Consider the following 14217-nt stretch of genomic DNA (forward strand, 5'->3'; position numbering starts at 1 on the left):
TACAATATGACTATTTAGGATTCTTTGTAGCCATACAAACAGTATTCTGGGGGCTTTATTATTATTATTTTTTTTTAGAGTTACTTATTTTAGAGAGCACACATGTGGGTGGGCAAATGAATGGAGGAGCAGGGTGCCTGGAGAGGGACAGATGGACTCCCTGCTGAAGGTGAAAGTTGGGTCTCCATCTCACTTCCCTGAGATTATGACCTAACTGAAATCAAGAGTGGGAGGCTTAACCAACTCAGCCACCCAAGCACCCTTCTGAGGACTCTTTTATCTTTGTTTTTTAAAAACTCTATTTATTTATTTGAGAGAGAGCAGAGGGAGAGGGACAAGCAGACTCCCCGCTGAGAGAGGAGTCTGATGTGGAACTGGATCCCAGGACTGTGGGATGACAACTGGAGCCAAAGGCAGACACTAAATGGAATAAGCCACCCAGGCTCCCCTCTTTAATAAAGGAGGACTTTCTGTGTTGTGCAGATGGGTAAGGATGGGTAAATTATAAGCATTTACACACATATAAATATTAACTATAAAACTTTTCTGGAAAGGCTTATCTTTCAGGCCTCCTGCCAGGGAGCAGAATTTAGTAATATTCCCTCCTTCAGATGTTAAGTGCCTGAGAAAGAGTTACGAATCATCCTCTAAATACTGGTGCCTTTTATTGCAGTAAACCCTTTTGGGAAGACAGAGTCCTGTAACCTAGAACGGTGACATTACTGAAAGTTTCATTTTTGTTCAGGGGTTCTCTTAAAAAAGGATGGAGAGCCTCCTAATGGGTGATTTGCAGTACAAATCACTCTTCAAAGCTACCGTGGAGGCATCTATTATTTTAAGAGCTTTGAATTTGTAAGGAGATGTGAGAACCTCGGGTTTGAATGCAGTGAGAAGAAGTTTACAATATTTCATCTAAATTACCATAGAAATCGTTACTTGGTTGAAAAGCAAATATGCACGGGTTTGGGGGAATGGGGGTGCACACAGGAGGCCAGATAATCTGCAAATGGCGCACAAGCCGCTGAAAGGGAAAAAAGTCTGGGAGAGGGGAGGGAGGAAGGAGTAAGGTTAGACTTTTTAAAATAATTTTAATTCTCTGCGGGGGTCACAAAAAGAGAAAAAGAGATGTATTAAAAAATCTCCTCTCCCTCCCACTACTGACTGAAGATCCACAGATGAAAGAAAAGGTGTAAAACAATTGCTTTGAAATCCAACAAGATGTCACGCATTTCTGGTTACTATTTATTTTCATATTAGTCTAGGAATGGTATTGTGAAGAGAAGCGATCCTTTTGAAAAATAATTAGAATTCGCGCGCGAGATGGGGGTGGGAGGCGATGGGAGGGAGGGGAGAGAGGAAACGAGCGCGCATAGGATCTGGCTTCTTTTGATTTAGGGGTTGACAAAACGCAATATACATTCCAGTGACTTTTCCCTCCATTTTACGGCAAAAATTAAAAAGTTTCTCCCAGAAAGCACAAAAAAAAAAAAAAAAAAATCAGTCTTGTCCCGCTTACGGCTCCCTCGCTGGCCATTGGAAGGACAAAAGTCTCCTGGGGCCTCGAGCCCCGCCCACTTCCTTGAGGTTTTCAAACAGGTCCGCTACCAGGAAATATAAGCCGCGGTCTGCACGGCCCCGAACGCCAGCTGCCTGCTCCTCGGCCCTCGGCTGCTCCCGAGCTGCCAGAATGTCCGGGCGCGGGAAAGGCGGCAAAGGGCTGGGCAAGGGAGGCGCCAAGCGCCACCGGAAGGTCCTGCGGGACAACATCCAGGGCATCACGAAGCCCGCCATCCGCCGGCTTGCCCGCCGAGGCGGGGTGAAGCGCATTTCTGGGCTCATCTACGAGGAGACCCGCGGGGTGCTCAAGGTGTTCCTGGAGAACGTGATCCGCGACGCGGTGACCTACACGGAGCACGCCAAGCGCAAGACGGTCACCGCCATGGACGTGGTCTACGCGCTCAAGCGCCAGGGCCGCACCCTGTACGGCTTCGGCGGCTGAGCCGCGTCTGCCGCTCCCCTCCAGACTCCTAAAGGCCCTTTTAAGGGCCCCCAGAACGTCAGGGAAAGAGCTGGCACCAGTAGTTGCTGGGCGGGGGTAGGGGCGCTCGAGCACGCCCTGCCTTGGGCCGTGGAAGCTCCCGCCCCGGGCTGCGGGCGGCCGCGGGCTGCAGGCGGCGGGCTCGGGGCTCCGCAGGGGGAGGTGTGAGCGGCAGGACTCGGAATGGGGACCCAGCGCCGCTCGCAGGGGACGTAGCCTGGAAAGTGCGGTGCCACGTAGAGACCACGCTCCCCTGTGCGCACGCAGACTGGGCTCCTGTCTTGGCTCCGGGTTGCATTTGGGGTAAGACGGAATTCAGACCACGAGCGCTGGTGGGGAGCGCAGGGCTTCCACGGAGCCGCGGGCTCGGTCCCTGAGCCTATATGAGGGCTCCTATGCAAATTAGGACTAGCAGATGCTGCCTCCGATTGGATGGGAAGGTCGCGCGTCAGAGGGGGCGGCTCCTCGCGTGGCCCGGGCCCTTAGAAGGCGGGAGCGGGCTGGCGCGGAAAGTGCCGCGTCCTGGCCCAGTGCGGCGCTCCGGGGTGCTGCCGAACGCGAATATTTTGTCTTTGCTGACGTTTGAGTAGGAGGTGACCCGAGTTCAGACGCTAAATGAAGGAGGCAAAGGCGGGCGAAGTCGAAGGCGGGGCCTAGCGCGCGGCCTCTGCAGGCGGGGGGGAGCGTACCCGCACGAGTCCCCGGCGGCGGCGCTCGAACCCCTGCCCGCGGAGGTCCAGGAGCGCGCTCGCGGTGCGGCGGCCGCGCGGGGCAGCATCCTGCTGCTGCTCAGGAGACCGTGTCGTGGGACCCGGTCGCAGCTGAGCTGCCCGTGGGGCCGTAGGAGGGAGAAACTCGAAAATGCTGTGGGCGAGATAGCTGCGCGGTCGCGGGTCCTGCCCAGCGCTCTGCCCAGGCGCCTGCCGGCAGGGGCCCCAGCGGGCGAGGCGGGAACCGAGCTCCGAAATGTCTAGCATTCCTTCAGCCGAGGCTGACCTACCGTTACTGGGGGTCAGGCACTCCGGGACACTTTGTGTTCCGTTGCTGCGTTTGATTGTCTAGCAAACTTATGCAGTATTATTACTACTTTACAGACAAAGAAACTGGTCATGGGGGTGTAAACTGGAGGCAGGATTTGATCCCAACCCTGTTGGATACCGCACCCTTTGACCGCAGCCCTTCTGTGACACTGCTTCTGCCATGGAGACCTCTTGGCCCTTTTGCTGAGCTTTCACGTCCAAGTACTTTCCCCTATTCCATAAAGACTCCATTCCATAAAGTGTGTTTGTGATTCTAGTATTAATTAACTCTCTAGGGCAGTGAGACCGTCCCAGAAGCTCTGCTTTCTTTTAATCCAAGTGAAAAAACTCAGATGCTTTAAAAAGAAACAGCAAAATCTGGCACACTTTTGTGCCTCTCTATTTGTTGAATGTGAATAAGTGAATTTGAGTAGATGGATAGATGGGTAATGTACCTATTAAATCTCCAGTTTAACATGAATCAAATTATTAAGGGAGCACCTGGGTGGCTCTGTGTGTTAAGCCGGACAGACTTTGGCTCAGGTCATAGTCTTGGGGTCCTGGGATTTTTTTTTTAATATTTTATTTATTTTTCTTGAGAAACAGAAAGAGGCAGAGGGAGAAGCAGGCTCCCTGGAGGGAGCCTTATTCAGAACTGGATTCCTGGACCCCAGGATCGCACCCTGAGCCAAAGGCAGACACTCAACCACTGAGCAACCCAGGCCCCCGGGTCCTGGGATTGGGCCCCACCCCGGAATCCCTGCTCAGCCTGGAGTCTGGTTCTCCCTCTCCCTCTGGCCCTCCTCCCACCTGGCTTGTGCTTGCTTTTTCCTCTCATATAAATTAAAAAAAATATTAAGGATGAAGATTAGTCAGGAGGAAATGGCAAACCATGAAATACAGTTTTGCCTTCACTAGATTGGTAAAAACTTAAGTCACAACAGCAAGTGCTGCACAAAAATCTCTTATATTGCTAGTAGGAATATACATTCAACTATTTTTGAAATAAAAAGGTTATCTTGTGAACTTAAAGATACATTCACATATATGCTAAACCAGCAGTTCCAGTCCTCGGTGTTTACCTAAGGGAAATTATTGCACTTATCCATCAGGACACATGTTCACTAAAGTTTTCCTTCGGGGGAAAAAAAAGTTTTCCTTAGAACTATTTAAAGTAGCAAAAACAAAGAAGCCAAATGCACACTGACAAGAGGGTGGATGAAAAAATGATAGTGAGATAGTATTTGGTAATCAGAATGAGCTGATAAATAGAAAGAAAGAAAGAAAGAAAGAAAGAAAGAAAGAAAGGTGAGCATGTACTATATGCTTTGAATTTACGGTATCCATTACCTTCTCAGTAAAATAAAGGAGAGGGGGATAAAGAACATTAATATATGCAATAATTTAAGCAGCACAAGGAGCAAAGTGGCCTCAGAGGTAGAAGAGTTCATTTAAATATAATTTATACTGATTTAGTTCCTTATAATAAGAAAAGGCAACTCCTTAAATGGATGCAAGTTTGTCTTGAGCTATTCTATACAAAATTATTCCTAGTACAACTATTAAAGGTTGTGTTTTCCTTTAATAATCCTGCAATGTGACCTTCAACTGAAAATTATATTAGCCTTTTATTATTCATTTAATATACAGAATATTTATATTTGAGAGAAATGAAATTTCCTCACTTAAAATCGCAAAAAGATGCTAGATGGAAAACCATAAGCCTTTGGGAATAGTTTTTCTTCATCCAGATTTCATAAAATGAATAAAACTGGCAGATTTAAACTTTTAACACCAGATATAGCTTTACCTCACAGATAGTTTCAAAGAACTATTATTGCAGGCCTTAACTTCAATTTGGTCTGACTTTTATATTTCATGGGATAGTGCTCAACTACCTGGAAACTGATAACATGTACTGTTAAAGGTTCCATCAATCTGAAAATCTTTGATCTGAAGGAGCTTGACCAACTTCCTCATTTCAATTTAGAACATTCACAGATATCTATTAAGTTCTAGGCAACATGCTAGATGCTGGGGATATGTGTATGCTCCCCATTCTCTAGGACTCAGTCCTAGAGAGTCCTGGAGTCCTAGAGTCCTAGAGTCCACTGCAATATTGTCCATCCATCTATTCATTAAGTAAATATAGAACAAGCTCTTTATCTGTGCCAGATACATTAGGCATTAGAGAAATAATGATGCACAATGGTGAACAAAATAAATATTAGCTGCCTTCACAGAATTTAAGTCTAGTGGGAGATACAAACAAGTAAGTAAATATAATGCAATGTGTCAAATAGTATGAAGAGGAGAAATAGTGTCATGGGACCATAACGAAGGGCTATCTGAGGCTATTAGCTCTCTCTTTCTGACTGATTACCCTGGTTAATAGAAAATATACTACTGTATTCAATACCATTAAACAATGGTGAGATTGACTCGATTTCTTTTTTTTTTTTTTTTAACTCAATTTCAAAAGGTAAGCCACAGACTAAGTATATTAGAGGACTGATGGGGGAAGAAGTTGCAGAGTTGGACGACACAAAAATGCGAGTGTGGATTAGTAGGAAGTTGACAAACTGTACAAGTTTTATTATTACAGCTCATCATCCTTCAGATATTGGTAGATATTAATATCTCATTTGTAGTTGTGCAAGTGAAAAACTGAAGTGTCCGTGATTTATCTGAATGCTCAAGAACCGCCCCAGAAAGGCACAGGCAAGAGTGAAGTCCTGTGACAGCTATTGTAGAGCTCTCCCAACAGTATTATGCTTATGGTTTCAAATGTCCACTTTCATATGATAAATGCATCAGGGATAACAGGATGTATTAACAGCTCAACTCCCCCGGATAGCACTTCCTACTTCTTTTACAATTTGTTGTAATAGTTTCACAGAGAGATAATTATTATGCATTTGGCTGGCAGATAAGATCAAATGAACAGAACATGTTTCCTTCCAGAACGATGTTGATGGAGAATGTTTGTGATGTAGGCTCTCCAAAGCTCTGGTACCGTAGGTGATCTCCATGGTAGTATTTCAGAGTGGTTGCTGTTCGTTTGTTTATTTGTTTGTTTTTGATGTTTTAGACCTTAAGGTCCACCAGGACAAGGATGACCTTATTTTGTTTCCCCTTTATACTGAGCACCTAGCTGAATGCATTGTACAAAGCAGGTGTTCAATAAACGTCATCCAATGAATACAATCTTTGAACTGTTTCTTGAAAATGTATCAGGTTTGCTTCTATCAGACTACATAGCCAGGAAACATAGTAAATAAACCTGTGCTATATTTATTATACTTACAAGTGGAATAATTCACAGGTACATGTAAGAATGAGTTAGCTGGAGAAAGAAAATTAGAAAGAAAAAAACACTTTGCTAACTATTTCTTTAAATATTAAGTCAAGATGAATTTACAGAGAACTTAGAAAAAGGTATTTTATTCATGATATGAACAATTATAATTAAAATTTTACATCACATTACTGTGAAATACTAAATATATACAAAAAGTTAAAGAATATTGCCTTCAGCAAGAATTTATATTAAGTGGTGTATCTATAATAAAAGCCATATGAATTTTCAGATTTCTTTATGAAAAACACTTCACTGCTCTCCCTAATAGCACCTTAGAGGTTGGATACTAATTTCTATGTATTTGTTTAACCATATTAATAATATTAATTAGAATGTGCACTTAAATAGCACCTTACACATTTCAAAAAGCTTTCATATAGGGAGGCAACTGGATATAGCAGGAAAAACTCTGGTCAGGAAATTGAGCTTAGATGGTAGTCATGGTTTTGTTGCCAAATATCGTGTGACCTTTGATTATTGGGCTTCTCAAGGCTTTTGTCTTCTCTTATTCAGGAGTAATACTCAGACATACAAGTGTGGAGACAAACCAATTATTTGTGCCTAGTGTCCATTCTGATCAATGACTTTATCATAATGACTTGTTAAATATTTTAAATATCATTCGATAATTTCTAAAGTCTTTTTCTTAACCTGGAAATCTGTTATTGTTCATGCATCTTCTGTTACCAACCCCAGAGCTATTACTGCTATAGATAGTATTCTACATTCAGAAACATTTATTTTCAAGTCTTTTACTTGTAAGCACAAATAAGAAAGCATGAATATGTGTATAAGAATTTCAAAATGGGATATAAAACTGCATTTAGCATATTACTGATATTGTAAAACACTACAGTCGATCTTTCCCTTTACCAACATGTTAAGTGGTTATCAATGGGTAGAGGTTTATGATGTTTTTAAATTTTCATCTTTATTTTTTAAATTTTCATCTTTAAATATTGCTCTATTTCCCATGTTTTCTACAAGTATACTTCATAATTAAAACAGTATTTTAAAAATATTTCATTTTGAAATGAAGTTTTGCAAACATAATAAGACTAGAGGATTTTCTAAAAAGGCTTATTTATTTGAGAGAGAGCACGAGTGAGCCGAAAGTTGTGGGGGGCAGTAGCAGACTCCCCACTGAATGGGGAGCCCGACACAGGGCTTGATCCCATGACGCCAAGGTCACGACCTAAGCTAAAAACCAAGAGTCAGTTGCTCAACCAACTGAGCCACCCAGGTGCCCCATGACTGGAGAATTAATGGGAAGGTTCTATACTACATAAGGAAAGGATACATATACACATGTACATGTGTATGTTGTAGACTACAAGTGAGAGGAATATATCTTTCACACTACTAGACTCTACTATATATGATATCATCTATAGATTATATATACTTTTATCAAAATAGCTTTGTCTGTATCTCCTACCTAGCTTACATTTCACATGTAAGAGGTAAGAGTGTAAAGGGGTTTAGTAGACATGCCAACGGTCCCTTTGAAAAAAGAGTCCCTGAATTACAGTGGGAGACCCAAAAGGGAGGTAAGCATTCTAAATATAATCATTAGCATTTAAATTATGCCAGGTCTTGCTTAAATGTATAATAAAATAAGATTTTTGCAGTGGTTTCTAAATTCAGCTCTCAGAGAAAGAAGGTAGTCGGGTCAAGGTTCAGGTTGTAGCCCAAAGGTGATAACCGCTGCCATCCCTTCCGTCAACCTTACCATTGGTGGACACTTTTCTTTTTTCTCCTGCTTTGGTAGCTGTTGGCAGAACAGTAAGTTGATTGCCTGTGGAAATGTCTGTCCAGAATAGGAGATTAATTCTCTTCTTGCAGGATCCTCTAAGGAGGGAGGAGAAAAGAGCTGTAAAATGCTTCTCCGGACTGATAACTCATAACTGTGATTATTCCTGTCTCCCCAATGGAGAAGTGGCTTTCTGGTGGTGGAGCTGAGTTGGCCTCCTTTTAGTAAGCCTGGAAAGGCAACCTCTGATCGCAATCATGTCTTTGGAATTTGAGGTACTGATGCCTTTTTATCCACAACTGAGCTCCTAGTGGCCCCAGTGATCAATTCTGAGACAACAAAAGAAGATTCACCCAACATCTTCTGACATCTTCATAAAATACTATAACCCACAGGTAATTTTTGTTCATAATATGTGTAGCTTTGAATATTTTCCATTGGTTATTCTTACCTCTATTAAGTAGTATCTTTCCCATTCCAGTTTTGTGTTTATAATTGTTTGATGAACCTGGTACACATATGTATTTCTGTGTGGAGATTCTTAAAGGATCCTGGACAACTGCTCCACTTCCCACCCACAGATGTAATTGGTTTATCAAATATTTTCGATTTAGGAGATAACTGTGAAAATGCTATCCATTCTCTGTCTTTTAACCTCATATCTTGAAAAGATTCCATTACTTTTTGGTTACTCGCAATCATTTAAAGTCGAGTCTACTTAAAGCTTCCATGTCTTACTTTATAAAAAACTTTTCCTTCCAGGGTGCCTGGGTGGTGCAGTCAGTTGAGCAGTTGACTCTTGGTTTTGGCTCAGGTCCTGATTTCATGGTTGTGAGTTTGAGACCTATACCAGGCTCTTTGCTCAATGTGGAATCTGCTTGATATTCTCTCCCTCTGCTTCTCCCATCTGTGTGCTCTCTCTCTGAAATAAATAAATAAATAAATTTTAAAACCAACAACAACAACTTTCCCTTCCTCCATGGCTGGCTAGGCTAGATCAGTAGATCTGGAGTGGGAATGGGATGGTTTGTATTTTCCCTTTCCTTCCCACTTTAAAAAGACCTGGAATTTAGTGGGGCCCCTTGTTACCAGTTGTGGGGCAACCAGAAAGTTCCAGTAAGCATCACACCACATACTCACTTTGGGTAAGTCTCTTAACAAATCTGAGTTTCATTTTCCACATCTATAACATGGCAATAATACCTCTCAGGATTTTTTTTTAAGATTTTATTTATTTATTCATGAGAGACACAAAGAGAGAGAGAGGCAGAGACATGGGCAGGAGGAGAAGCAGGCTTCCTGCGGGCATCCCAATGCGGGACTTGATCCTGGCACCCTGGGATCATGCCCTGAGCCTAAGGCAGACCCTCAAGGTGTCTGAGCCACCCAGGTGTCCCTACCTCTCAGCATTTTATGACAATTAAAAAAGATAACACTGACTCTAGTTTGGGAGTTCTGACTAGCTTATAAACTACTCAAGCACGGAGAGACTGAAAGCAAAATCTGTTCCTCTTTAACATCTTTTTTATTCCTCTTTATCCCTAAGTCATTGGAGAAATATTTATTTCTTCTTGGACCTCTTTATATTTTCAAAGCAAAATCTATTATCAGTTCCTTCTAACACTTCATTAAAAATAGTGTGCAAATATCACTCTTATGTTTTGTCGTTTGTCAGATTCATGTCCCTTGAATAATCCTCAAGCTGCCATAGCCAATTAGTAGTAACGTTATGGCTACAACCTATGCTGCTTGACTTCTGCTTCTGAAAAGACACAAATGGCACATATTTATACTAGTGTCCCATATGCTTATATGTGTGTAATTAAATGTTTCCACTCCGTGAATGTTGATGGTGATGGGACTTATTCAGATTAGATCAGGAATGTAATTACACACTGATGCTTGATAAAAATTTTAGGAGTCAGTGATAACATATAGGTAGTATAATTACCTCATAATTGTTATGTGGTTGAAGACTAGGCATTATAAGTTGAAGCCTTTCTGACTTTTGAACAGCATGTATGAATTAATTGTTAGAAAATTATACTTAACCTTTAACAGAATTAAAGACAATATTAAGAAAAACTTGAAATCTTGCTACCCAGCAGAACTACTTTCATTTTTCATAGTACTTTTGTGATGATTAATTTTATGTGTCAACTTGATGGGGCCAAGGAATTTGGGCAAATGGTATTTTAGATGTTTCTCTGAGGGTGATTTTTTTTTTATAAATTTATTTTTTATTGGTGTTCAATTTGCCAACATATAGAGTAACACCCAGTGCTCATCCCATCATCTCATCCCCCTCAGTGTCCATCACCCAGTCTCCCCCACCCCGCACCCACCTCCCCTTCCACCACCCCTAGTTCGTTTCCCAGAGTTAGGAGTCTTCATGTTCTGTCTCCTTTCTGATATTTCCCACTCATTTTTTTCTCCTTTCCCCTTCATTCCGTTTCACTATTTTTTATATTTCCCAAATGAATGAGACCATATGTTTGTCCTTCTCCGATTGACTTATTTCACTCAGCATAATACCCTCCAGTTCCATCCACGTCGAAGCAAATGGTGGGTATTTGTCGTTTCTAATGGCTGAGTAATATTCCATTATATACATAGACCACATCTTCTTTATCCATTCATCCTTCGATGGACACCGAGGCTCCTTCCACAGTTTGGCTATTGTGGACATTGCTGCTATAAACATCGGGGTGCAGGTGTCCCGGCGTTTCATTGCATCTGAATATTTGGGGTAAATCCCCAGCAGTGCAATTGCTGGGTCGTAGGGCAGGTCTATTTTTCACTCTTTGAGGAACCTCCACACAGTTTCCCAGAGTGGCTGCACCAGTTCACATTCCCACCAACAGTGCAGGAGGGTTCCCCTTTCTCCGCATCCTCTCCAACATTTGTGGTTTCCTGCCTTGTTAATTTTCTCCCATTCTCAGTGGTGTGAGGTGGTATCTCATTGTGGTTTTGATTTGTATTTGCCTGATGGCAAGTGATGCGGAGCATTTTCTCATGTGCTTGTTGGCCGTGTCGATGTCTTCCTCTGTGAGATTTCTGTGCGTGTCTTTTGCCCATTCTGCAGGCAGACTGGTTTTTGAACTTGCACTGCAACATTAGCTCTTTCTGGATCTCCAGTCTGCTGGCCCATCCTGCAGATTTTGGACTTGCCAGCCTGCAAAATCATGAAAGCCAGTTTCTTAAAATAAATTTTAAATAAATATATATATAAATAAAATTTATCTGTGTGTTTATATGTGTGTATATACATATACATTCTGTTGGTTCTGTTTCTCTGAGAATCTTGACTAGTGCAATCTAATATGTCAGTCATTATATTTACAGGTTTTACTATGTGTTAGCACACCATTTTGCATTTTTCTTTTTCTTTTAGGTTATACCTATAGGTAAAGTTATATGAACAAGGAAAGATATTCTATCTCTAGATGACCTTGATTTATGTATAAACATTTTTCTTCACTTTTTCTCTTTATCCTGGATATATATATCTATATATATATATATATATATATATATACACACACACACACACATATATATCCATCTTCCATCTTCTCCATCTTCTTTGCCCCTGACCTACCTCCCCCTAAACCTATCCTTGGATCTCCTCCTTGCACTTAAATGCCAAGTGTTCTGAGGTGCAGTCTGTATTCATTGCCTCTACTTCCTCAAATCACACTCACTACTTACCTACATTTAAAAATCTTCCACCCTCATACCATACTGAAACTACTTGTAGGTTATCAATGACCTAATTATTAAAAATCCAATTTTGTAAGTTTTTTTTTCTTATTGTAGAAGCGGTGCTTATTTAATAGGGAAGCAACAGAATATATAGAAAAAGCACAAGGAAACAAATTTTTAAAAACTCTCCTAAGTCTTGCCCTCAGAGGTAATCACTGTCAACATTTTAGTTTGTATTATAGTATTATATGCAAGGATTATATTCACATGTAACTGTATATTTGTTTATATTTCGGAGAACTTTCAAACATTTATAAGCAGTCAGAAAATCAAGATGATAGTATAAATATTATTTTGATATTTGCTTTTTAAACATGTCAACATAACAAGAATATTTTCCATGTCATTAACTATTTTCCTACAATCATTGTAAACATATAATGATTTATTTAACCAATTTCTCATTGTTTGACATTTTGCTTGTTTCCTCTGGGAGCTATTATAAATAATGCCACAATAAATATTATTGCACATAAATCCTGTGAACATCTCTGATTATTTACTTAACCATAAATTCCTAGAGTTAAATTTCTCAGTGAAGGAAAATGCATAACTTTTGAAATATGTGGCTAATCTGCCATAGAGAAATATTGCACCCTTTAAAAATTCTCCGGAGACATTTAGATATTGGAGTGCTCATTTCTCCACGCTCTTATCAACCTAGAATAATATATTTCTAAAACTACCATTTTTATATAAAAAATGGTATTTTGCTGTTTCATGTGAAAAAGATACAAAAAATATGTCTCAATAAGTATTTGTTGGATTAATAAATGAATTATTTTGAAAGATTGGCTACTCTTTCATATATTGATAGATTATTTAGATTTTCTTTTTTGTGAATTTTTGAATTTGTGAATTCTATTGTTTAACTGTATTTCCAATAAGAATGTTAGTGTTTTTGAAATTGCTTTAATGAATTTCATATACAAGAAATGTGTTCAATGGTATGTCAATTTTTTCAGCTATATTTTCCCAATTTCTCCTTTTCCTTTTTATTTTAGTTCTCAGCAAAACCAAAACTTGAACATATTTATACAATGATTTGGAAGTTTTCCTGATTAATGAAAGAAGCATTTAAAAATTGCACAGATTTTAACTAAAAACCCTTAAAACCTGACACATGATATTGAGTTATGTGAACATAAGAAAACAAATATTGGTTAATGTTTTGAGCTCAGAATTCAATAATAATATTTGCCCCTCCAAATAGCAAATTATATGTTTGATTTGTGTAGATGTGAGGTCTTTGAAAATTTATGTTTATTTTTTTGAAGATTTTATTTAAATTCAAATTAGTTAACATGCAGTGTAGTGTTAGTTTCAGGGGCAGAATTTAGTGATTTCTCAATAGCATATAACACTCAGTGCTCATTACATTAAGTGCCCTCCTTAATGCCCATCACCCAGTTAGTTACCCCATCCTCCCACCCACCTCTCCTCCATCAACCCTCAGTTTGTTCACTATAGTTGAGTCTTTTATCCTTTGCCTCCCTGTTTTTACCTTATTTTACTTTTCCTTCCCTTCCCAATGTTACTCTGTTTCTTAAATTCCACATTTGAATGAAATAATATGGTATTTGTCTTTCTCTGACTGACTTATTTCACTTTGCATAATACCCTCTTTCTATTCATGTCTTTGTAAATGGCAAGGTTTCATTCTTTTTGATGGTTGAGTAATATTCCGTTTTATGTGTATATGTGTGTGTGTGTGTGTGTGTGTATTATGGATAAAGAAGATGTGGTATATATACACTCACACTCAATGGACATCTGGGCTTTTTTCATATTTTGGCTGTTATGGATATAAACATTGGGGTTTAAGTGCCCCTCTTACCACTATTTGTGTATCCTTTGGATAAACACCCAGTAGTGCAGTTGCTGAGTCATAGGGTAGTTCTATTTTTAGCTTTTTGAAGAACCTCATACTCTTTTCCAGAGTGGCTGTACCAATTTGCATTCCTATCAACAGCTTAAGGGTTCTGCTTTCTTTGCATCCTTGACAACATCTGTCATTTCCTGAGTTGTTAATTTTTGCCATTCTGACTGGTGGGAGGTGGTATCTTATTGTGGTTTTGATTTGTATTTCCCTGATGATGAGTGATGTTGAACATTTTTTCATAAGTCTGTTGGCCATTTGAATGTTCTTTTTGGAAAAATGTCTGTTCAAGTCTTCTGCCCACTTCTTATTTGGATTTTTTATTTTGGGGGTGTTTGATAAGTTCTTTATACATAGTGGCCCTTTATCCTGTATGTCATTTGCAAATATCTTCTCTCATTC

The 14217-nt window shown here is 40.2% G+C and overlaps 1 protein-coding gene across 1 annotated transcript; it reads left to right on the forward strand.

Moving 5' to 3' along the window:
• Positions 1–1622: 1622 nt before the first annotated feature.
• H4C16 (H4 histone 16) lies at positions 1623–2625 on the forward strand. The gene has a single exon (XM_072797563.1). The coding sequence runs from the start codon at positions 1688–1690 to the stop codon at positions 1997–1999; it is 312 nt and encodes a 103-aa protein (XP_072653664.1). The 5' UTR covers positions 1623–1687; the 3' UTR covers positions 2000–2625.
• The last annotated feature ends 11592 nt before the right edge of the window (positions 2626–14217 follow it).

Source organism: Canis lupus, chromosome 25, assembly GCF_048164855.1.
Source record: "Canis lupus baileyi chromosome 25, mCanLup2.hap1, whole genome shotgun sequence".
Taxonomy (NCBI): domain Eukaryota; kingdom Metazoa; phylum Chordata; class Mammalia; order Carnivora; family Canidae; genus Canis; species Canis lupus.